Source organism: Gigantopelta aegis, chromosome 9 (assembly GCF_016097555.1).
Source record: "Gigantopelta aegis isolate Gae_Host chromosome 9, Gae_host_genome, whole genome shotgun sequence".
Classification (NCBI taxonomy): Eukaryota; Metazoa; Mollusca; class Gastropoda; order Neomphalida; family Peltospiridae; genus Gigantopelta; species Gigantopelta aegis.
Window position 1 is genome coordinate 51152551 of NC_054707.1, and position 26992 is coordinate 51179542.

The 26992-nt window shown below is 35.9% G+C and overlaps 2 protein-coding genes across 2 annotated transcripts in view; one reads left to right on the plus strand and one right to left on the minus strand.

Annotated features, from left to right (window-relative positions):
- Window positions 1-10620, minus strand: part of LOC121381625 (integrin alpha-PS1-like) — a 63132-nt gene extending 52512 nt beyond the window's left edge. The window contains exon 1 of the mRNA XM_041510961.1: window positions 10424-10620. Coding sequence (XP_041366895.1) covers window positions 10424-10620 — 197 coding nt within the window. The remainder of the gene's footprint in view (window positions 1-10423) is intronic.
- A 2892-nt stretch (window positions 10621-13512) lies between these two features.
- LOC121381070 (biogenesis of lysosome-related organelles complex 1 subunit 1-like) lies at window positions 13513-26143 on the plus strand. Its single transcript, XM_041510160.1, has 5 exons — window positions 13513-13672; window positions 20710-20782; window positions 21535-21667; window positions 22332-22419; window positions 24026-26143. Exons 1-5 carry the CDS (start codon window positions 13612-13614, stop codon window positions 24031-24033), a joined length of 363 nt encoding a protein of 120 aa, XP_041366094.1. The 5' UTR covers window positions 13513-13611; the 3' UTR covers window positions 24034-26143.
- Window positions 26144-26992: the final 849 nt, after the last annotated feature.

Below are 26992 nucleotides of genomic sequence, written 5' to 3' on the forward strand. Positions count from 1 at the left end.
GATGAATTCAGCTATAATATATATTTAATAATAAATAAGCCACAAAAGCTAATTCAGGAATCATTAGCACATCAGATACATGTATAAGCCTTTAAATTTTATATACTTGACTGACAGGTTACATATTACACATTAGAACAGTAATGACTGGTTACATTACACATCAGTAGAACAATACTGACTGGTTACATTACACATCAGTAGAACATGCAGTACTGACTGGTTAAATTTAGCTAGTTATATTACACATCAGCAGAACAGTACTGACTGGTCACATTACAAATCAGTAGAACAGTACTGACTGGTCACATTACACATCAGTAGAACAGAACTGACTGGTCACATTACACATCAGTAGAACAGTACTGACTGGTCATATTACACATCAGTAAAACAGTACTGACTGGTTACATTACACATCAGTAGAACAGTACTGTCTCATCGGTTATATTAGGTTCGTCCTGAATCATTGCCAAAGTAGCTACATTTAGTCTTTGGCTAATAAAATTTCCTTAAATTAATTACCCTGTAATTAAACTGTCCATGGAAATACTAGTTACATTTATAAAAATAGGCTAAACCAGAATTTGTTCTGGTAAGGCCTGCATGAAAATGATTACATAAATTATTAGCATAGTACTACATGTAGCTAATTACAGTACGAGCACAGAACAAATTTGCATGTTACACGTGCCTGTAAATACAGGTACATAAATTTGTACATGTATGCACATTAAATCATGTGAACAATTGCCCTGACATGTTGTCCAATCACTTAATTCAAGAACAGAAAAATCTGAACGAGTTATTTGGATATACACGCCTCTTCAAGTAGACAGATGAGCCAAATATTTGGGGAATGTTTTCACATGTGTAGTGACTATCCCTGCTCTCTACAATACTATACAGCTTCGTGTATGGGTTGCCTCACACCAAATCAGGTGTTTGTAGGTCACACAGTTGGAGGGGCACAATGACAAATCTATAGGATACAGCAGGCATGAAAAATAAGCGTCTGGTAACCCATGTGCAAATTTGTTTAACAACACCACTAGAGCATTGGTTTATTAATTATCGGCTATTGGGTATCAACATCAAGGGCAGACCCACAAAATATTTAGGAACAGGTTCAAGGACAAAAGGACACATGAACCAACTCCCTGAAAAGGCACTTTAATGAAAATGGTAAAAAAAAAAAAAAAAATAATAATAATTGAAAATGGAGTACTTAATTTTGTTAGGGGCGACAGGTATGCCTAGTCCCCCTTTGGATCCAGCCTTGAACATTTAGCAATTCAATAGCAATATTTGACCTCCCGTTTTTAGCCATTATTAATTAATACATGAATGTGACAGTGATTATATACTTCATATATTCTAACACCCAAAAGCAGACTTTTGTTGTTTGTTTATGCTGGGGTGTCGTTCAATATTACTTACAACTTGCTGCACCTCAAAGTCCTAGCTACCATGTAATTCTCCCCGGGTATGCATGAGTGAATGTCACTGTGCCAGTTGCCTCATAAAGAACTTTCACTTTGAAGAAATGCGGTCACATGTTGGATATTTACGAACATGTTACATATACTGTTCAATGTATGTCAATATAATGAAGCTTCAAAAATAATGTACTTTCAGTTATCTGTTAATCTGCATGCACTTCAAGTTTAATTATTAACACATGTATACACAAATAAAATGCAACAACAGCATCTTTTTCCAACAATCATAGATTTATGGGTCATACTATAAATTGTATAATGTACGACATGAACAATTTTTATTAACAAATTACATTGTAATTTTACAACATGACAAAAATAATTGTTTTGCATTATGTTACAGGTGTATATGTTACATGTACCAGTACATTGTACAATTTGAAAAATACGAATCACCCAGTCCCCATCTTGATCTCCACACAATAATGAATAAGTCTGGCTATGTCAACTAATGTTACCCTGCCGGTACCAGTACCCTCACCCTCCACCCCCATTTAGGTGGCCCTGTTTGCAGGACTATCAACTCTCAGTGGAGTTAAAAGGCACCTGTGTGCAAGAGTCTTAGATAGAGTTTGACATCTGGTTCCATGTCTAATGACAGAAACACAGAGGAGACAAATTGCAAACATACCAAGAAACATCTTGACCTTTTCATTCCAAGTACCGGTAGCTCCAGCTCTCAAAACAACGTGTTCCTTCCTTATAGCCCAGCCTGGACAATTTTAATGTGGTCTTTTAGGTGCATTTCGATACAAATTTGGAAACATGGCCAGTGTATCCATCACACTTTTTGAAGAACACATAAATGGACAAAAAAGGAATCTAGGATGGGAAAGGAAATCTGGCCACATGGTTTAACTCTTCCCTCATAAATATCAATGCACACGAATACAGAGATATTTATATTTAACAAATGAGGACATTTTAAGGTGCAGCAATATGTAGGCCTACAAATCATCGAATAAAGAGTCAATCTAAGTTATTTATGTTATAGTTTGCTTTTAAACAGATGTTATTAATGAACATAATTGTGTGTAAATTCTAAATGTCACACTTACACAGTAATTGTAATGCTTTTGAAAGTGAAGAATCAGTGATTGTATGCACACACATGAGTGATGGAGTAATGATTAATATACAAGGAGGCATATATGGAGGAGTGGAGTAGAACAGCAGAATCTGAGTATATACACATGTATGTCATGGCGTGCATACATGCTTAACCTGTGGGAAAGCTCTCATAACCCATGTTTTGTTGCTAATAAAACATTTAAAATGTAAACATGTATGCTGGCAAAAGTTTTTTTCCCCCTCTAGCTTCAGATAAAAATATATTGCAGGTAGATATGTATTTGAAAAACTATATAGCTGGTATTTAACCATATGCTGGAGTGTCATAATGGATTTATTTCCTGGCTGTGAAAAGCAACAGTTTTCATATTAACCAAAAAACAGAAGGAATATTTTTGTTTAACGACACCTCAACTGATTCATTTTAATTTACAGCAAAATATTAAATTTGGCATCTAACTTACAATGTGTATGGTTATTTTAAAATTTGGTTAAAAGAGAGAAAGAGAGCAAACCTGTTATAAATATATACTCTTCAAAAAAAGTACCGTATTGCCAAAATTGTAACGTATATTAATTAGCTGTAGGGAATGGTTATATGATAATAGTGAATTAATTGGGCAAATATTACAACCAGTAGTTCAGTATTACAGTAGGTTTTATGACCACCAAAGATCTTGAAGGACGATTGGGGTCAGAAGTGAAATTTGAAAGCTGACGTTTTTTCATCTGTAAATCGCAAATTCAAACAATAAAAATAACTAAAAACAAAACAATGACAACTGTATGATCAACAGAATGAAAAAGACTGACAGAAATAATGTTCCACAGTTATTAATGGACCTTCCTGGAAACTGTCAAAATCGAGAATATGCAAACTATGGAATGTGTTCCGGTGCATTGATAAACAGACCTGAACGTTCTTTACTAGGATGTCTGTGGTCTAATAGTTGATACATGTTTATTAATATTTTAGGTTCCCCTACTTTTTTTAAAGAGTATATATATATATACAGTGTATATATATATATATATATATATATATATATATATATATATACACACACACACACACACAGGCTATTCATACTAACAAAGCAGCAAGGGATCTTACCTGTACTTTCCCAGACAGGACAGTACATACAACAGCCTTTGATGTACCAATCATGGGGCAAACATTGGTTTGGACTGGAAATCCATATTAACAAGGAAGGAAGGAATGTTGTATGCAATGATGCACTCAACACATTTTAATTAAGTGTTACTTGTTGTGGAGCAATGCCTGGAACAAAAAATAACCTAATGGGCCCACCGACGGGGATCGGTCCTAACCCGACCGTGCATCAGGTGAGCACTTTACCACTGAGCTACAACCCCCCCATCATATTTACATTAACAAGGCAGATACATGTAGTTGCATCTACAAATCAAAATAAGAGTCTACAGTAACATTGTAGTGCTCAGGAAAATGCTTTTGAACATTTCACATGATGGAGTTGGTTATCAATGATCTCAGCCCGTAACACACAGCAGACATTCCATACTGACATCCAGCCAGCACACACTCAACTGTATTCAGTGATGGCTGAATGTGAAATGCCAGGTGCCCAGTTACATGTACTCATTCATGAAACAAGTTAATACGTAACCTGTCTGCAAATAAAACAATTAAACAACAAAGAGCACTGTGACACTATTTGGAGGGAGTGGTTAATAATGTTAGTACTGTTGACTACAGTGACATGTGCATGTATATAATATTATATTCTCCTAAGTACTGTATATATATTAAAAGTCTATATGCTTTCTTTTCTTTTCTTTTAGAATTTTTTTAATGTCTTTTTTGCTATCTTTAAAGTTTTAACCACAGACCTTGCCTTTTAGGGTCAGGCCTCCCAGCCACTTGTACATATTAAAATATAGGAAATATAAGAATTTTCATACCAAAATATAGGAGCTTTATAGGAAAAGTTGGACCAATGATCATGATTATAGACATTTTACATAGATTCTAAAGACATTTACATTAGTATTGGTATGTTCTTACCTTGTGTATGTACACAAGATACATGTACCATCTACTACTACCTCAACAAATATATATATACCAAAGCTTGCCAGCAGTTCATGCCGATATCCAGGATACTTTGAAAGTTGGTGCATCTTGTATCAGTAATACATCCTCCTCACCTCATCAGGTGAGCAGGATCTGGATTGGCACTTGATACAGATCTCCCACATCCAAACCATCTTCTGAATTTCTGACACTGACAGGCTGGCTGCCTTTCACTGTGAATGTAACTCAGTAACATATTTTATTCATCGGCATTTTGGACAAGCAATGGAGTCAAATATAGGAAATGAATCTCAATATAGGAGTTTTATAGGATCCTATAAAAAATATAGGAAATATAGGTCTGGGAGGCCTGTAAGGTGCGCGGGTACGATCGCACTCGTACAGCGCACACAATTTCAATCTGGCGAGTGTGAAAAATAACATATTACCCTTTATAAACAGCTCACGTAAAATAATTTTGTATATTGACTGCCACTATTTACTGTATGTACATGTAGCTGATAGAAAGATTTGTTTAATAATACCAGAAAAAAAATGTTATGAGAACGGTAACGTCCATGCAAGATTTTAATATATGTCTGGTACTTTATCTTTGCTATACAAATCGGAAAACACAGGTTTAATAGACATCTTCGAATATGTACCAATCCGACCAAAACTTCTTTGCCTATTTAATTTATTATTAATTAAAAACTCCACATTATAAGGTAATAGATCACAACGTCTGATAAGGCAAACTCATTTATACTGTTCATATAGTTGTGACAAAAAGATAATTGGGATTGAATTAAATAGTGGCTTCTGTAGCCTACACAAATGAACTCGTTACGGAAATCAGCAAAGTCGGTAAAATTTTCTCGATTAGTTCATAACTGTTAGCCTACAAAGCTTACGTGTGGTCCCAAAAATGGCAATCGTGTAATTTTATACTTTCTTTTAAAAAAGAAAAGAAATAAAATTTAGACAGAATAATAAAAAGAAGGAAAATAAATTATAATAGGTAAGTAGGAATAAGCCTAAATATTTTTTACGTCTATTATTTTTTTTGATCTTAAAAAAAAAAATCAAATAAAACTTCATTTAAATATTTTTATTTCAGACAGAGGTTAATGAATGTGCATATGTTATTTATATATGTACACACCATAGTAACAGTAATCAATGATCATTGCTGACTATTTAGTTTTTGTTTCGTTTGTTAGAACGTTACAGATCATGTGACTGGAACATGATTTGATTCGCAATACTCTGTGGCATATACTGACCAATCAGAGCTATCGGGGTAAGATTATTTTTACTCTTGGAATTCTGCACGCACACGCTGGTCTACTTGACAAGTTATTAAGCATTGATGATGGTGTCTAAAATTATGGGTTTTTTTTTTATTATCTTTATTATGGTATCCCATGTTTGGAATAAAATCCTTTGTAATGACAGATTTTGTCAGAGTTTCTTATAGTAGTAGGTCAAATGACGTGTTACAAAATGTTGAGGGAGGGAGACTGGTTGCATAATTGTTGAATTAAAAATGCCACATGAATGTCAATGTCCCAACCAACACTATCAATTGAAGTAATTATAGGTCTATGTTCCCCAAGTTATTTAAAAAAAATAATTTCATAATATGAGTCTGTAGTGAACACCTGGGATACTTGGGTCGTAGTTCATGAACCACCTCCTCGGAACCAGTGGGTTTTTCCCATCCAAACTATCCTAATCATGTTCATTGTACATGAAATTCAAGACAAGTTGATTCCTATATATATATATGTTGATCAAACCATCAAACACTGAAAAGGTATATACATGTATATAATTGTGTCATCAAATTATCTGAACAGTACATATTGTAATTAAAAAATCAAATTGTCTGCATCAGTGTATACATGTCATAATTATATTTCTATAGTACTACTCCTGAAACTTTTCAATAAATTATAAAGTCCATTCCTGAAAGGGAAAAGAAGTCGACTACACTAATGAACCAAGTAACATAAAATTAGATGAACACATTATTGGTTTATTGGTTCATCTTTGCAACATATGTCTCTGTATTTACATGTACCAAATACTTCATAAATTAATAATGCTTGGTTTTCACTCGCCTTAGCATTTTGATGCGTGCGATATTTCACTCGCCTAAGCGTTTTGAGGTGTGCGATTTTTCACTCGCCTTTGTTTTTCAAAAGCCAAGGACTGTAACCAGTAAAAAATATATGCTAAAGAAAATTAACTTCATGTACAAAATGTATACATGTACATACAACCTAGAAATTAAAATGACAAAAAATACATACATGTACTTAGTTATTAAAAATCCCATTTACGTATTAAATACAGGTACATACAATGTACATACATGTATGTATAAGAAGAAAAACTCTAACACTATTTCCAGTAATAATAAATAAAGGTTGAAAACTTTAGAAAAACTGTACAGGTACATGGTAGATAACCATTACATACATGCACACTGCAGAACAGATTCAGAAAATATATTGGGGGGAGGGGGGGGGGGGGTATGGAAAAAGGGCACATGAACCATCTCATGAAAAGGGAAACCCATTGAACTCAATTTCTTTTTTAATCAAGAAAAAGAAAGGCACCTGAATATATTTAGGGAGGTCCCATGCTACCCTCCCCTATTGAATCTGCCTCTGCATTGTACTCTGGACTAAATATACAGACCTGCATGTACATACAACGGTACATGTATGCCTATAATACTTACAGCTATCTAGATTATCTTTTAAAGAAATTTACATCATTTTTTCCATCAAAAGAACATAATTTACCATTCTAGGATATACAATGTAAAATATTCTCCCAAACTGGTTTCCGAGATCTATGAGTAACTTTATCCCACTTGTTAAGTCTCACAATACAAACACCTGTAGAAGAATTTGATCTCTGACCCCAAATGGCTTAAGTTCATATCTCAATGTAACAACAACTTGAGGTGGACACACCTGTATATACAGCCATGCAGATACAATATGTACTATACATCTCAGTACAGGTCATTACAGACCTGTACATTGTACTACATGGCTCAATACAGACCTGTACACTGTACTACACGGCCCAGTACAGGTACACTGTACTACACGGCTCAGCAGAGACATGTATACTGTACGACACAACTCCTTACAGGTACGCTGTACTACACAGCTCAGTACAGACCTGTATACTGTACATCACGACAAAGTACAGGCACACTGTACTACATGGCTCAGTACAGACCTGTATACTGTACCACAATGACAGGGTACAGGCACACTGTATTACACAGCTCAGTACACGTCCACTATACCATATATCGCTGTGTATTAGCCGACTTTTCAAGCCTCTAAATACCATCATAAGTAGAGGGGTCAGCCAATGCACAGAGTCAACAAAAAATGTCTAAGAAAATACAACAAAATATTGGTGTGTACAGAAATACGATACTAACAAAAATGCATAGGTCAATCTCAGCTTCAAAACCTAACCGTTTATTTAATCAGTATTTTTAACAGCATGTATTAAGTCCAATACTAGTATCTATTTGATTGTTTGATACACAGTTAGTACCCTGTTAGGATAATTCCCACCGACTATGAGTAGACATTGAATGTTCTTGAAATTTGGCATGTATACACATACTACTGACCATATTGAACAATAATTAATGGAAATTAAAACAGTTGACTGTCTCATATTTTTATAGAAGCCATGCCCATATTGACAATTTATGTCAAATTTGTCAATATAGCAAATATTGGAATGTTCTATTTCTAAGTACACAAATGTATATATATATATATACGCCAAACCTCAACTATAGATGATATATATACCATAATTACGAAATGTAGGCCCCTAACTGACCAGTTTCCATGTGTTATAATGAATGTATTCATTCTATGGAAACCTAGTCCATGCTTTAGTACATATAAAGTAACATTAATTTAACACCAGGTGTGAACCCCTAACAACCACATGTTCATCAAGTTAAAACAATGGGGAAAGTTCTGGGGTGGGTTTTTTTTAATTCACAACTTTCTGAGGCTGCTTCCGAAAATGTAAGTGTGCATATATTATTCTAAAACACTTCTGATACTTTAGATTGTAACTTATACAATAAATCAAGCAACGGTGTACTGTAATTAATTAAAGCATTTTCACATTTGTTTGTGTCCTGTCATAGATAGACTTGATACATATAGTTTATATAGTAAGCAATTTGGTAAAAATACAAAAATGCTCATTGACAACAATTTTGAGCCTCACTATTTAAAGCAATCTTAAACCAGTAAGTAACCGTTGCCACAAAAATAAACAAAATTAAAACCCCTAAATGATCCCTTCAACAGATGGCAATGAATCATTTGTATCCAGTGGCAAATGTCAATACCAATTGGTAAAGCCCCAGACCTCTAAGAATTGAAAATTTCCATAGCCCATTTATGTCAGATTGCAAAACAAATAAAAATCAGATATGTCATTCCCTTTTTTGGGGCATAACTCTGTACATCCATATAAATGATGTCCTAAATTTAATATGCGAACGAAAAATATGTTACATAAAATTAGATTTGCACGAGTAACATGCGACTGAAATATCATTCTTGCAAAACTGTTTAGAGGCTTGCCTGTGGCAATTCCTACATTGATCACAGCTATATGGTAATTGCCATCGATGCTACCGTTAACTTCGAGGCCTGTTATTTTGTTACCCTAATGCAGTTTGAGGCATTGATGGTATTATTATAATAAAATTTTATAATAATAATAAACTTATTATCAAATGTATTATGATTATTTCAAAATCCATTTCTACCATGTATATATTATAAACATAACTATGAAAATCTTACGTTAACTAACCTGCTAGTTGTGTTACATATATATATATGAAACAGTTACAATCAAGAATTCATGGGTTGATGAGACAAGCCCAAGCCTACTCATACATTAACTCTAGAATGGCATATATATATATCCAGACATCGAAAATTCACTGCTGCTATTAATGTTGAAGTCTGTTATTTCGATACCCTAACAGAGTTTGAGGTACTGGTGGTAATATAATTATAATTTAATAAACTTATTATCAAGTGCATTATGATTATCTTAAATTTCATTTCTACGATGGATATAAACTTAACTATGAAAATCTTAACTAACTTGCTAGTTTAACACATGAAATAGTAATTGAGAAGTGATTCATGGGATGGTGAGACAAACCCAAACCTACTCATAGACATAGCTCCAGAATGTCATATCATGATTATGACCACAAAAACTAATTGCTGCCTTTAAATTCCAAGGCCTGTTATTTTGTTACCCTAATGGAGTTTGAGGTATAATATCCGCCCGGTCCCCTCCATTATTATTTTTAGTTAGGGTTAGGGTTAGGGGTTGGGGTTGGGGTTGGGGTTGGGGTTGGGGTTGGGGGGACCGGGCGGATATGTTTCTGAGTTTGATGCATTGATGGTATTTTTATCATTATAATATTTAATAATAAAAATTAAGTTATTATCAAACTTCAAATGCATTATGATTACCGGTCGGCCTACCTTAAATTTAATTTCTACAACATTTTGTAATAAACTTAACAATTAAAATCTTAACTACTCTGCTAGTGTTAAAAATGAACAAATAGTAATCAAGAGATTAGAACTGATTCATAGGATGGTGAGATAAACCCAAACTACTCACACCTCCAGAATGACATCTCATTAAGACCACGAAAACCAAACAAGATCATTCATTATTTCATACAACTTACACATTGCCTTTTGGCAATAATTCCCTCGAGACTTCGTCTACAATTTGGTGTTCAGCGACTGAAAATCCAAAATAACTGTCTTTAGGTCCTTTCTTTATCACAGAAAATCTAGCATCAAAGTTAAATCCCTGAGAAACTGCAAACAGAACGATAAAATAATGACAACAGAGGGACAAGCTCCTCTCTGTCGCCGCCATGCTGTATTGAATGAGGTCATAAGTTGGAAATCGTTGTTTATTTTCAAAGCTATCTGTAGGGACCAAGGGAGGTGACTGCGTTTTAGCTTATTACGTTAGGCGTTTTTAATCGGGATACCTCGTCCTTTTCCGTCACTAAAGATAAGCTTGGGCTTCGTATCGGAGGTGGTGGTACCATAGCAGGTGCGCGTGCGTTGGGTGGGTGGATCAGGGATTGAATACCCCACGTTTCAAGCGATTTTTATTTTTTTAATATATTTTCCGGGACATAAATCGATCATCCTAAAAACTTCGCTAGCCACAATAGGCCCGACATACCGCCCCCGCACTATTTGCTGCACACGCGCCTGTCTTGGGGTAGGGCCACCTGGGTTCGTATCTTTAGAGGATCAACCTGGAGCCGTATGACCAGTATATAAAAATTGCATATGATATGTATAAAATTAAACGAAAATAATCATATATTATACATAAATGATGGGCCTCTGAATTATTTAAAGATCGATCACAAAGAAAACTACATTTGTGAAATTTAAATATAGGCCTAATTAGCTTTTAAATAGTTGTTAGATTAAAACGTATATATGCTACATGTAATACAAATGAGAGATATACATGCAATATCCGTGGCGGCACAATGTATAAAAAAAAAAGGTGATAGGCGTACGGCTCGAGGTTGTCAGACTCTTCTTTTGAATTCACCTCTGAGGACATTTTTCAATATAACCCACAAAACAATGTCTGCGCCGATCCTGAATTATATATTATGTTGGTTCAAGCAGTTATACGGTAAATCATGGTAGGTTATCCAACGGACACATTTAATTTTAAATAATTGTTTTTGCCGTACATGTATATTCTCAAAAGTGACCGGGTTTTAAAACTACATTCCCTAGAATATTCCCTGGCATTCAGAACAGAAAATCCAATTACGTCTGGTGCATATATGACGCCGCACTCCGCATTGGTTTCACTACGCTGGCTTATTCAGGTCAAAAACAAAGCCAGTATTTTGAAAGTGGGACACTTTTGACGGGCTCGTACCGATCTCGGTTTTCATTTGCTTATCACAAGTATAGAATTCCCCAACAAGAGATCACGTGAGATTTCGCATTTTTTGAATAAATTTAACTGTCTTGATTGAGGGGTCGTATCATATCTCCAAAACATATTTATATCCATAGAGGTATGGTACAACGCCTTTGACAGTGACCAGCTGTTGGCATACGCGTTACATGTAAGAGGGTGTTACTAATTACGTAACGCTCTAGGGGTAGAGGAAGAAGGTACTGTGTTCGATTTACGTAACATTTTTCAAGACTATATGTTATTTTTATTCATTACTTAGAGCTAAAAAGGTGGGGGTTTTTAAATGCGCGGTCAGTCTAGGATCGATTCCCATCGGCGGGTATACAAAAAGACCATGGTATGTGATATCCTGTCTGTGGGATGATATATATAAACGATCCCTTGCTAAAAAAAAATGTAGCGGGTTTTTAAGGCGCGTGTGCAGGGATTTCAGCGGGGTTTGGGTTATAGACTGTGTTGAGCGAAGTTTATATAGGGCCATGCTCCCCCCAAAAATACATTTCAATTTGTTTTAAGCTTGGGCAAGTAAGGGTTTCGACCTCCAATACCCTCCCCCTGCACATGCACCCGATTCCTCTCTAAGATTATATGTCAAAATTATCAAATGTTAGACATCCAGCAGCAGATGGAAGGAAGGATAGGATATGTTTTATTTAACGATGCACTCAACACATTTTATTTACGGTTGTATGGGGTCGGATGATTATTAAATCAATATGCTTTATCTTTGATGTCGTTAAACACACACACACACACACACACACACACACACACCCCCCTCCCCAACTTTACCGTATCCAAACGAAATAATATTTATTTGAATTTGTCGATTTTAACACGTAAAATTAAGAAGTGAAAACGTTCATTGTCTACTTTAGTATATTTTATTTTTAAAATATATACTTGATTAATGTGTTACTAGTATACAAACTAAACTTTGAAAGTTCTACTAACACTTTATATAATATCAATTCTGAAATAGGAAGGTACGACTGTCGATAATACGTTGTCAAGATCAAACCGGTTTTAACTAAAGACTAGTACCGTATCCTCAAACGAACGTTCTTCGTACAGCGCAAGATTTCTCTTTTAATTTTTTGAGACGAACCCTACAATTTGAAATCGGCAAACGCACGTGTTAACTGAAACTGATAAAAGGCTGTGTTTGTGCTTTGCCGAGCAATGGCGGAACAAGCGACGAATCAAGCGTATACGTTTGACGATATCCGTTTATAACGAACACACACGACTTTTCAAAAAGTGCATTTGAGCTTGTATTTCACATTTGTACATGATGTTATAATATGGTAACCAGAGAATGTAACTTTAATGAATTGTGAACGTCTTATCCAACTATATAGTGGGGCGGAACGTAGGCTAACCCAGTGATAAAGCGCGGTCGGTTTGGGATCGATCCTCATTGGGCTATTTCTCGTTCCTGTTAGTGCACCACAGCTGATAGGCTATATTAAAGGCCGTGTTATTCTGTCTGTGGGATTGCGCATATAAAAGATCCCTAGCTACTAATGGGAAAATGTAGCGGGTCTCCTCTCTTAGACACAATTACCAAAATTAATGTTTGACATCCAAGAGCCGATGATAAAATAAATCAATGTGCTCTAGTGGTGTCGTTAAACTAATTTTTATTTATATGTCTAAGTCTTGCTCACGTTTACTGTTCTTTGTGTTGATTTTGACAGTGGATGTGAATGTTTATTAATCCGGGTATAATATTTTTGATGAATACAGATAGTAGGCAAAAACGGTGGTGTGAGCTCTCTCTCACCTTGTCTTGATATTCAGTAGTCCAATTTTACTTATTAGTTGAAAAATCGAGGACTTATTTTTAGTAAAAGTTAAAACAAAATAAATGTAGCATAATTTTTAGTTGACACTGACAGTATGTTGTCAAATCTTTTAAAACAACATCAAGTTCGCCAACAAGCTAGAAAAGAAGTACAGGGTTTGTGTGTTTTTAGATCTTGCGGTTTTAAAAAATATCGATATATGACATGTTTCCGTGGTTTATCTACTTCGTTTTTCTACGAATAATATGTGGATGACCGATGGCCAGTTTTGGAGCTGGGTAGTAACCCTCAAAATTTGAGACGGCAGTCAGCAATGTCACCATAAACAGCTGTTTCAAATTTATTTACAGCGATTTTGGGTATTAATAGTCCGTCCTATCCAACAAAAATGAGGGGCGAGACGTAGCCTATTGTCCGAACCAAATTGTTAAAAACTACGAAAAATTACTCTCCTACCTTTACTTGCCGTTAGATTTCCTCCAAAGTTTGTCCAGACACAAATCTTGAAAAAACCATTACAATGACACAGTTTCCACATACCAGATGATAACCATGTCACCTATATCAACTTCGCTGAGAGCGCATAGGGAAAAAAGCTTGTAATTTTGTATCAGCTGCCATTTTGACTTTTTATGGAATATTCTTCAAGAGGGGTGAAAGGATAGGACTTAATCTAATAACGTCATAACATGTTATGATATAAAACAAACGTGATGACGTCATATTTATTTTTTTATTATTATTATTATTTTAATGATACCACTAGAGATCATCGATTTCATATTAATTGTGTCACATACTTTGGAGCCTTTCACCCCTCTTGAAGAGTATTCCATAAACAAGCAACATGGCAGACGGCAGAAAACTGCATGTATTTTTCCCAATGCAATCTCAGCAAAGACAATATCGGTGACATCGCTGCAGTCTCGTGTGTGGAATCTGTATATTTGTAGTTTTTTTTTTTCGATTTATGTCTGGACAAACTTTGGAGGAAATCTAAAATATAAAAGATCCCTTGCTGCTAATCGAAAAGAGTAGCCCATGAAGTGACGACAGCAGGTTTCCTCTCAATATCGATGTGGTTCATAACCATAGCATATGTCTAATGCCATATAGCCGCAAATAAAATTTGTTGAGTGTATTGTTAAATAAAACATTTCTTTCTTTCTTTCTTTCTTTCCTTCAAAAATGTTTGTTTTTTCTTAAAGGGACACACCCTAGTTAAGTTTATTTGTTAACCATTACGGCGTTGTTTTTCGCTATTAAACCCCATTTTTCACAAATAAAATTGCACTTTACTTACATTTTATTATTTAGAATACACATTTCCATTCACCTGAAGTGCTTTTTGGTAATCCTGATGTTTGTAAAACCACAAAATGCATTTTCTGCATTTTTTCACAAGACATGTTGTCAAGAAAAAAACGTTAAGCAAGCGAGGTCCAATCTATTTTTAGAGGGGATATTTCCATTTCAATGTCACAGACGTTGGTATATCACGTGACAGTTATCATTTTGGTGCGGTTTGTTTTCTCGTGCACGGTTCGCGCAATGAACATCCGATTTGTTGTTGTTCATTTGTGAGATTTTTCTTCACAGTTCGTGAACATTTTCAGTAACAATAAAGTTCAGACAAGTAAGTGTCTCAATACAAAACGTTACAAACCCTTAAAACCAATAATTTTGCTAAGTCTTATGATATCTGGAGAGGGGATACAACCAGGACAGAACAGTTGGAACATGTCCAGGAGAGGTGAAAGGAATGCAACCCAAGTCTGTGAAATTTGTCGTGACGTAGGCATTGTTGTGCTTCGAGCGACATCTACCGGTGACATCAGAATACTAACTTTCAAAATTATTTCAAGCAATTGGGACATGGGGATTCCCATGGTATTTATCGATATAAAACCTGCTTTTTCACTCCATTTGATAAAAACGTGATCTAAGTGTGTTACAGGTTTGTAGATTAACCAAATTATAATTTATTTTCGCTGGATGGAACTAGGGTGTGCGGCTTTAATAATTTCAGAAGAAAAGTATTTTTAAGTGTTTTGAAGAAAAAACCCAAACAAACATAAAAAACATTTGAGTACATTTTAGAAAACAGTCGGCACTGAAATAAATAACATGTAGTAAATTCCATAGTATGAAAAAAGGCTTTATCAATATTATTTGTGGGTACCACACGACTTAGTGCAGGGCGCGCATTAAGTCAATACCGGTAACAGTACCTTTTTTCGGACTACAAGCAACTTAGTCCTGAGACGTTTCGTCCCAAAACAAGTGGCCCAATAGTCAGTTCAGGTTGTTCATTGTTTTTGTTTTGTTTTTTGTTATGTCCTCATGTATGTTTTGGGGATATATTTAGAAGGAATTAAACACACAAGTTTGTAAAACAATGGCTCTGATCAGGAAATGTTACTATATAGTAAGAGGGGAAGGGGAAAATGGGTATGTTTGTTGTTTGTTTGTTTATTTGGTAGGTATTATTAATATGCTTATATCCCTAGACTTATATAGCTCAGTCGGTTGAAGGCTTGCCTAAGGTGCTTGTGTTGCAGGATTGAACCACCTCGATGGATTTATTCAACTGATTGGTTTTTCTCTTTCTAACCAATGCAACACAACTGGACAAAGGCTGTGGTATGTGCTTTCCTGTCTGTGGGAAAGTGCATATATATATAAAAGATCCCTTACTTCATTAGGAAAAACGTAGCAAGTTTCCTCTGATGACTATGTGTCAGAATTACCAAATGTTTGACATCCAATTATCTGATGATTAATTATGTGATCTAGTGGTGTCATTAAACAAAATAAACTTTTTAACTTTCAAACATACTTACTGAGGGCACAACCTGTGGTTAAAATCAGGATTGATGCTTTGATGGTATCGGCTAACACCAGTGCTTTGAACCACAGAGAATATGTTGTCTCTTATTTGTGTAAGTGGTATTTACTGTCCATTGGAATTAACTAATGAGCTAATTGTCCATTAATTAATAATCAAGCAACATGAAGATAATTATCTGAAAAAAATGCACACAGTGAACTTGAACTCTGTGAAGCTATAGTTAACATATTAATCATATATGCTAAAGTTTATTTTACCTAGTTCAAGAGCAGACACACCAAACCCAACGTAGTTGGGTTTTTTGGGGGGGTTTTGTGGTGTGTCGCAAACTGGTAGTTCATTGTGGGTGAACTTGTAATATGTTGAGGTCAAACTGACTTGGACAAACAGGCATGCGGGCGAAACGTCATGGATTCATTATTTGTACAAAATTGACGTTGCAAGATGATTTGAATTTTGGAGGCTGTGATGGTGCTTGGTAAGATCCAGGGGTTTCCTCAGGGCCGTTAGGCATAGCGGCCCGACACACCTTGGTCCGTAAAGTAAGCGCTTTGACGGCGTGGAAGTGATTTAAATCAATGGCCGCTATGCCTTGATTTGAAGTACATTTTAGAAAAACAATTATCACAAGTACGAACGTGGCAGTCGACTACCTCTTGCAAACAACTTGTGTACCAGTATACCAAGCACACCTAATCACTATGACAGGTAAAACACTTCCTAACTACTTAACAATGGACCAGTCGTCTGCTCACAATTGGTGTTTGGTAATTTTACCACATCTAATGGGACCGCTAATCTGTCAGGAAGGTGCTTACGTGTAACAGCATTCCTGTGCTGAGCAATCAAGCTTCAAGGCCGATCAAAGAAGAACTGGAATTATATTAACGTGCCCCTATCCACAGAGGTTCAGGCACGCCCACTACGGATTTAGCCTCTGACTTCGCCGGTGACTAACTCCGGAGCAGTGGGGGGGGGGGGGGGGGTGTAAGTTTGAAGTGGGCAAATTTTGGAAGAAAGCCATTTAGTGAAGTCAACGCAAGCGCGGACCGAATAGCAGACACTTCGCAAACTTGAAGTAACACCAAGTGGGAGCCGTGTTCTGATTGGCTGAATTTCGATTCCTCGGTGAAGCCTGTAATTTACCTAAGTCTACGGAGAGTAACTGCGCCTAACATCATGTCCGGACTAAGAGTTTAAACCCAAAAGTAAGTTTGACTGCTCGGCCGAAACGGTTTTAAGGTGATTTGAGCAATTGAACGGGCGCCAAAGTAAAATGCGTTGGACTATTTATAAAAAAAATAAACATAAGAATTTTGAGATTCGTTCGAAAAATTTTAAAGTCCCACTAGCCCAAAAAGGAGGTTGTTACCTGTCCTAGCAAAGGTTGGCGTCTAGGGTGAGCCGATGAAGTTGGAGGAGTCAATATCCGTGAAGAAGTGCCGGTATGGGTCGACTGCTAGTTGCCTGACCAATGGACGGTAGTTGTCCCCCGATATCGTCTTAACGATACGATGAATCGTCGGGTTGTCCATTTCTTTCAACAGCATTCCCTGGTGGTAGATTCTGGCTTGGTGTATGGTGACAATACACACCTCCTCCTTGTCACGCAGTAGGGTTTTAGTGATGGCAAACTCTCCTTGTTAGCTCCTTGGTAGCTTGACCCAGGCTGTTGATCTGGGTTTGATGTAGAGTTTGGTGACGTCCTCCACGTTCATCCGCACAAGGTTAGCATACCGCTGATGTAGCTTGCCGGCCTGTAGTGTCCACTGTTTGGTTTGTGGGTCGTCAGGTTTCGGCGGTTGTAACGGTTGGCCACTCGGGGGAGTGGTTGCCTTCCGTTTCACTACAGCGGTTTTTCGGGCCTGCGCCTCACCAGGTGCCGCCTGTATACTCGGCGGCACAACCGGAAGCGCTGAAGTAATGGCCTGCGGAGTTGGACCATCTTGGTCCATCCTAGAAGTCGGGATGTCCGGGGCTGGTGCCTCTTCCAATCCAGTCTTCTTAGGGGGGGGGCGGCGGTGGGGGGCGAAGCAGAAGGAGCCACTGCCGGCGGTTTAGCCGCCGGTTTTGTCTCCCCCTGAGCCTTCCCTGGCGCACGTCTCCTCTTCCTCCACCTTCCTTTCTTCTAATAAAATTTGCAAGTGGCTAAAATTTTGGCTGAGCCATTTTCTATCTTCTGATGTGAACAAACGGTTACAATCTATTCGACACCTCAAACATAATAATACCAAATATTCAATTAGCATAATAGCGATCTCGTGACCGCTAACGAGAAACGGTGTTATCCAGAATACAGCGTATGCCTTATGATGTTTGCTAATTTTAATAATCAAGGTTATTAATTTCAACGGCATGCATTCGACATGTATCATGACTTGCCTCGGTGGCGTTGTGGCAGGCCATCGGTCTACAGGCTGGTAGGTACTGGGTTCGGATCCCAGTCGAGGCATGGGAATTTTAATCCAGATACCGACTCCAAACCCTGAGTGAGTGCTCCGCAAGGCTCAATGGGTAGGTATAAACCACTTGCACCGACCAGTGATCCACAACTGGTTCAACAAAGGCCATGGTTTGTGCTATCCTGCCTGTGGGAAGCGCAAATAAAAGATCCCTTGCTGCTAATCGGAAGAGTAGCCCATGTAGTGGTGACAGCGGGTTTCTTCTCAAAATCTGTGTGGTCCTTAACCATATGTCTTACGCCATATAACCGTAAATAAAATGTGTTGAGTGCGTCGTTAAATAAAACATTTCTTTCTTTTGACATGTATGACAGCAATGTGACGGTGATTCAATGTCTGGAAGATCTGTAACTTGCTATTTTAATTTTGTAAAGTCTTTGAACCAAAGTAATAAAAACAAACCAACAATGCATGTCAATTTGAATACACATGCCAGTTGAGGGTCGAAAGACATGTCGGCTATCCCAAGGGCTGAGTTCAGCCAGACCGAGCGAAAACAAAACGTTCGCTACACTGGTTTGTGCGCTTCACGTTAAACCAAATGGACATGACGGACACCAATCAAATAGTTTGCGAACGTTAGGAAGAACGTTCGTTGGCTGAACTGAGGAAAGCTCTCGGCGTAATATACGTCATGCTTCAGAGTCAGCTGACACCCACGTGTCAAGAAACATCGTTGCGGACATTAAACAATGCAATTACACAGAAGTAAATCTTGATGTAAATTTGTAGAAAAGCAATAGTTGTTTGTATCAATGAATACCTAACTGCAGTTTCAGTTATTTCCTTTGTCTTTGTTAATTTTGTATCTATGGTATTTATACAAATTGCAGTTACACGTACACTGAATTAGTTTACAATAATCATATTTGTTAGATAATGCTAGATATATATTTGTAAAACTGTGAGGTGACATTTAATAAATTAGCTGGATTTTAAAAAGACCATAAAATTTTATTTTTTTAACGGTTTTTGTTTGTTTGTTTGTTTGTTTGTTGTTTTTTTATAAATGAATATACTGTGAAGTCAGCATTCTTAGCTTAGGTATTTTACAAGCAGAAATCACATCAAGCATTTAACACGACGCTGAAATTAACAGCATGGCGCAAATTATGAAATTGTTGGGGGTGGGGAATTGATGGGTTATTTAAAAAAAAGTGTTATGCTCTCACACCAGTACATGATTTTCTCATGCATTTTAAACATTATAGCAATTTTTTTTTATTACATATATATTTGTTGTTGTTCATTTGATCTCGACGACAGACAAATACGCCTGTGACTGCCGGCCTGCCCGGTTAAGCATTGTAAGGCATTAAAATCATATAATAGGTGTCCACGTTGTTTATTGGTCAAAATCTCGAACCGTAACCAATTGTCAGCATGCTTATTTCCCACGCAGGTTTATTTGGATTCATAATGTCGGACAAAATCTCACTCCTTGTGAAAGTTCCAACTTAAGAGCTCTGTTATATAGACCGACAGATGATGTAGATCTATCCCGAGTACTCGGCTATTAGAGCCAGAGCTAGACGGACATTTGAATACCGGTAGTTAAAACTTTTTTTACAATTAATCAAAAAAAATATATATATACATGTATAGTTAAATACATAGTACATAAATGTAGAAAATACCCTACCACGCTTACATTTCATTTCCACCATTCCATTTGTTTCGTCATTTACTGACCATTAGAAAACGTTTTATGTTTTTAATATTTTGATGTTTTACTATAGCACTGAAAATGTATCATGTTTTTAATATTTTTGTGTTTGACTATATCGCACTCAAAACATTTTAAGTTTGTAATATTTTTTTATTTCACTGTATCACACTCGAAACATTTTAACTTTTTAATATTTTTATTATGTTTCAGAAAAAAGAAAGCACGATGCCATTGCTGCTTCTACAGCTTTGTCACATTTGTTGGTGGACCATCTAAATGCTGGGTAAATGTGATGGAATTATTATTGAACAATAATACAAAACTGTTGATGTTAATAACCATTTTATTAGGTGTAGAATGGAGAATTCAATTACAAGTACATGTAACTTTAGACTAATGTTCAGAGTCCAGCAAATCATGACAAAAAAAAAAATTCAAGGCTGACACTGGAAGACATTTTGGTTTAGCCAATTTTCAAATAATTAGAGAATTTCATTGAAAATAATTAAAATGTGGTTAATTTAAGGAATATTTTATTGACCAAAGCCTAAATGTTGTAGCCACTTTACATAAAAATTAGCAATGCTGCACATGTCAATGTTTAGATTTTTAAAGTTCTGTTTGAATAGCCTGATCATTAGTTGCAATTTTAATGAATTGTTTAAATGGACATTGTAAACTGATGGTGAGTGTGTTCTGTATTGTGATTGATTAATTACATTCTTTATCTGGGATCAAATGAAAATAACACCCGGAATGCTAATGACGTCATTAGAGAGTGGCGTAATTAGCAATTGGAACAGGCGAAGTTGACGAAGTTAGATTGTAGCCAGGTATTTTTTTCAGGAAATACCAAATATACAGTTAGTTCCGTAGAAAAATGATTCAGTTTATAATGGACATAACCATATGGAGTTTTTAGATCTGCAGGAGTTATTGTCTGTTTGATGCACGCAAATGACATTTGCGGGATCAAATAGATAATAAACCCCGCAAATCTAAAAACTTCATATGGTTATCTCCTAATTATTTCAGAGTGGCTCAGGCCTACGTGAATGAGAAAAAGCTGAACACGGAGACAAAGATTCTGCAGGAGAATGCCGCCCAGTTCACGAGGCAGACTATGCAGTGGTTGAAGTTGGTGGAAGATTTGAATACTTCGTTGAAGGTAAAACATAATCTTCAGACTGAACACCAGTTTAGTTTAGTTCCACATGGCCGCATACTATAAATCATAAAATAATAGCAACCAAAATATTTAGCGAAATTCAGATGGGTAAGATAAAACTTTAGCAAGATGGGCATATCAGCCATTAAAATAAAAATTAAAGTTAAGTTGTAGCACTGGCTGAAAGAAGACTTTTGATATATTTTGACAAAGTGTACAGACAACTTAAATTTAGTAGAAAGTTGTAGTAATGTGCATGCTAACTAACTATTGTTGTTTGCTATTCTTACAATTCAATCAGTAGTATGTAACCATTGTTACATGTTCAGTTAATCACTGACAAAGCAACAATCTGTTGTATAACTCTTTAAATTTAGTGTCACATGTACTGGTAGGTATGGCTTTGTTAAATTTGCTAACATTTTATATTCGCAAACATTTCCTGATTTACAGTATATAGCCTAAAATATTGGGAAGGGAGGGGACGGTAAAAAAAAGAAGAAAAAAAGTTCATAGTTCTATAGGTTTGGGGTTTGTTTTGGCTATATCCATTATTAATTTACTTGAGAAATGGTTACTTTTAGTTTTTATTGTCTAACATTATGCAGTAGAAAAATACTCTGGATAAATGTCATTGTAATAAGACAAAACTTGGAAATTGCAGGAAATAGGAGATGTTGAAAACTGGGCCAAAAGTATTGAAACAGACATGCGAACCATTTCTAGTGCATTAGAATATGCCTACAGAAAAAGTAAGTTTTGTTCTAAAGTAGTTCGATTTTGCAAACAGTGTCAAAGACATATTTATTTTTACTGTTTTTAAGAATGATCAGACAAGTACAATTAATGTCAGTGTACGGTGTTTTTCTTTTACTAATGAATGAACTATTTAGTTCTCAAAAGCAGTTTTCACTCACTAGTTTGGATCCTATTTGAGCTTCCTTTTTTATTGATAAAAGTCATTATTATTAGTAGTAGTAGTAAAATTATTTCAGTGGATATTAATATTGAAGTACAGACATTTAAGTAAATAGGTTCCTACAAAGACTTGAAAAATAATAAATGTATGATGTTAGCAGATGACAGATGTTTGTGAACCGTGCTGTTAAAACTAACTAAGTCTTTGTTATATTTTTATCTGTACAGCTGATCGGTCAGGTGAGAACAAGGAAAATAAAACTTTTAACATTATTTTATTTTGGTTCTCTACATGCACTTTATTAGTTTTCTTTAGAAATGTTTACATTCAGTTTATATTGTGTAGTTCCACATACATGTAGATATATTTCTTAAGTAGAGAAACAATTTTTGATGGTTTAATCCTTTGTACATGTTTGATCATTTGAGCAAATTTACAGAATTTTATTCACAGAATATATATGAAAGTTATACATGAATTTTAATATTATAGCAACCTCTCGTGACTAGATTTATAGAAGCCAATCAGTGTATTTAAAAAACTTGCTATAACTAAACAAATTACAACCAGTTTCTTTTCACATGACAAATCACTCACTAGTAACAAAATTAAAGCACTGTAAAATTCATGTTTATTGAAAGCAGGTTATTGTTTTGGAATATATTTAGCTCTATCTGCCTTTCACAAAATCAGGGGCGTAGCATGATCTGGACCTGGGGGAAGGGGGGGGGGGGGTTCGAATATGAATCAAGTGGACCCTTTTTCTATTTTGTTTTTGCACCACCAGAAACTCCATATGTATAAACCTGTATGTTTTAGTTCTGAAAGCGGACCATTTGCTTCAGCCTACGCCCCTGACAAAATAGAGTTCAGTTGTAAGATTAATTAGCAACCTAACAATTTAGCAGAGAGTGACATTAACTTACTAGACTATTGACTTTACATAGAGATAATGATGATCACTTACATACCAGTAAGTTAGTTAGGTTAACACGTGACTTGGGAGTTACAGATATACGATAGTCACTCACATATATTTAGTTGCAGATCTATGTATGGTCCTCACTTACATACTTTTAGATTTGTTGGCATTTGTCACAGCCTTCCTGAATATGCTCAGCGATTTATGCAGAATTTTTTGAAAGGGCCCTACATATATGTCTGATGGGGTTAGGGAAAATCAGTGCGATTTCATCACAATTGAGGTTCTTTTATAGGCCACTGAATGATACTTTACACCATTATTAAATCAGAACAGACTTGGAATTTTACAAAAATATTTACACATCAAATTCAGAATTTTCTATGTCGATTGCTTTTGGGAAGGTTCCTATTTTTGGTACCACTGAATTGCTGGATAAATCCCTGATGCTTTGTAGTAATTTTCTGATTTGCTGTGTCATGTGAATTAATAGTAATGTTTTTTCTTCTTGTTGCAGGTGAATGAGGTGAAACCAAATACAGACCTGGTGTATCGATCATGTGCAATATTAATTAACAATAACTAAAAGTTTGGATCATTCCTGGATGTTATAAATAGTATTTATTCTGCAAATATATATTTGTATATAATTGTGTTCTGGAGACAGTGATACATTGTATATTAGTATCCCATTAACAAAAAATTTTTTGTTTTTGTTTAATGACACCACTAGAGCCCATCAATTAATTAATCATCGGCTATAGGACGTAAAAAATTGATAATTCTGACAGTCATCAGAGAAAACCCGGTACATTTTTCCATCTGCAGCAAGTATCCCATTAAGAAGTGCTGTCATTTAAAAAATTGCCAAATTGCAAGTAAACTTTGGTCAGATTGAATATTATTATCTTATTTATTTATTTATTTTTGTTGGGTTTTTTTTTTTTGGAGGGGGAGGAGTTGTAATAATGTTGAAGGTGTTACTCAATTTATATTCTTTTCATTAAGCTATTTGGATTGTTGATACATGCATATTCCTACCAGGGCAAGAGTTAAACACTTAAAGAAACTGAATATATATGGTATGATATCGATACTACACTGTGCCACTATATAATATTTGTTTTACTATTTATGGGCCCTGAGCAGTTAACCTGTTTGCCATTCCTTTTCAGTGTGCGATTTTGAGGAGAGACTGGGAGCCCGAGGCTCCCAAAAATCATGTAAGACTCTAGCTTGGCTAGCATGAGAGCCCGCACGGCTCGTAAAAATTATATGTACAATGTACATATTACATTGATTCTTCGAAATGACACAGTCAACATATATCTACAAAATCCTGGGAAACCAGAGTCTTGAATAACAATCTTTTCCATTGTTTCGTATCTTCTGTTCCACTGGAGATGCGAGGTAGGGCTCGTTGGGTTGGTGGCAGGCTCGAAATATTTGTAAATCGGGAGTCCTTATGACACTTAAAATTGTAAAACCAAAATCGCACACTGCTTTTAATTCATCACTGATTGCATAACAGATACAAATATATAGTTTTAATAGAAGTGTTATGATTGTGTCCTTGGATATTAGGTTCAAAGCATGTCGTCAGTATTTTAGTAATGACGGAGTTATGAGTTATTTTTCATGGTTATTATTTTGTTTCTTTGAAACTGTTCCTCTTGAAATATGTTTGCCTTTGTTTTCGGGTGAATCATATAGTATGTCATTGTGTTATACATATAAAGCTTAATATATTTTATTTCTGTTCTGCTGTAAAGTTGGTCACGTGGATTGCCATGTTCACCACACATCACAGCACCGTATCAGAGTTTTAGTTGAAGCACAAAACATTTAGCCAAACAAAATATAACAAATTAGATTCATTAAAGAAATATTTTCAGTACTGTAGACTGAGTGACTTACTTATTCTGAGAAAAACTATTTAAAAACTTGTGTTTGTTTTGATAAACATGTACTCAGCATGTACAAAGCCTGTTTTCCTTTAATGTAGAATTGTAGATGTTTAAACATTGTTAATATATGTACTTAATATGTCAAAGACAGAGACATAAATGTGGTGCAATAATCTTCAGCAGGTGTGGGAATTCTCCTCGGATCAGCTGTTTTCCTCTCGTGGAACATTGCGTTTCCTCGCATTTTAATCGTCCTTTCCTCCAAAATGTGTCAGATAGCAGAGATTTTAACCTAGGATTTCAAGAATTTTCGGGACCCCTCTAGATTTCCTCTTTTTTTACAGTTCACCAATTCCCACCCCTGCTGAAGATTTTAAGATGTACACTACACATACAATAATTAATATTATTGTTTTGCATTATAAAATAAAATACAGGCCCTACCTACATTTAGACTTGCTGTGACTGGGACAAGTGATTAAACCCTCTCTGCCTTCCTACATATTTGAACAAACAAACAAGTTATTAGTTTGAATGTTGTACATGTTAAGAAGAATACGTAGAAAACAAGTTTGAAGATGTGATTTTAGTGCTGAGCAACTAATAGTCTATAATGTGATACAGTTTGCCGATTGTCCGCCACAGACTAAGTATACATCACGCATCATATGTGTATTTATATAATGTTTATATTGTTGTTTTATACTCGAATAAATTATTACCACTGATCTTCCACACGTTTTGTTGTATATGTTTTTATACGCTCATCTATATCGTTCCTTCTGAGGCATAGGCTGTTGACTACAGGTTTCCAGACTTGTGTCCTGGGCTCTGGTTTCAAGCTGCCTTCAGGTGTATCCCGTCTTCTTATGTCCACTTGGAGACCCCTTCGCCATGTGTTCTTTGGGCGGCCTCTTTTTCTTCCGCCTTGGAGTTCCAGGTTAGAGCCTGCCTGGTGATATTCGATGCTGGTTTCCGGAGCGTATGACCAATCCATTCCCATTGTCTCCTAATCTCATCTCCAGCAGGGTCGTGTTATGATATGGCATTATCCGTCTGTTAACTTTTTTCTGTCCGGACCATATCTTGCATACAGATCATCAGACCTCACATGTAGGAACAACTTGGGATGGCGGTGTGTCGCATAAAATTACTAGGTCACTGTGACCTACTTTTCAGTCTACTGCATATAACAGTAAATCCTCGTCCGAACCATATCTTGCATACAGGACTATCAAACCTCGTATGTAGGAACAACTTTGGATGGTGGTGTGTTGCATGATTTTTGCACGAATTAAACAAAAGTGCCTGAATCTGGATTGCAATGTTTATTCATATTAGCATTCCTGCCAAACAGCTATATAAGGGTTGTAAACAAATCACCACACATTTTTACATGGGTTACAACTAATATTTTGGGTAGAATAATGAAATTGTATGGTGAAAAGTGTTCAGGCTAGCTCATTTTGCCCGAATTTCTCGTTTTTGAACAAATTTAAGGATTTTCTCCACTTGCCACCCCCCACCCCCATCTCATACGCTCATGGTAGTGTTGTTTAAAAACAAAACAAACTTTT

Bases quoted from the DNA above. Each gene is read 5' to 3' on its own strand.
- LOC121381070 (XM_041510160.1), top strand. From the start codon at position 13,612: ATGTTGTCAAATCTTTTAAAACAACATCAAGTTCGCCAACAAGCTAGA. The intron at 13,673-20,709 runs GTTTGTGTGTTT...ATTATGTTTCAG, and splicing joins AGCTAGAAAAGAAGTACAGG to AAAAAAGAAAGCACGATGCC. The intron at 21,668-22,331 runs GTAAAACATAAT...TGGAAATTGCAG, and splicing joins ATTTGAATACTTCGTTGAAG to GAAATAGGAGATGTTGAAAA.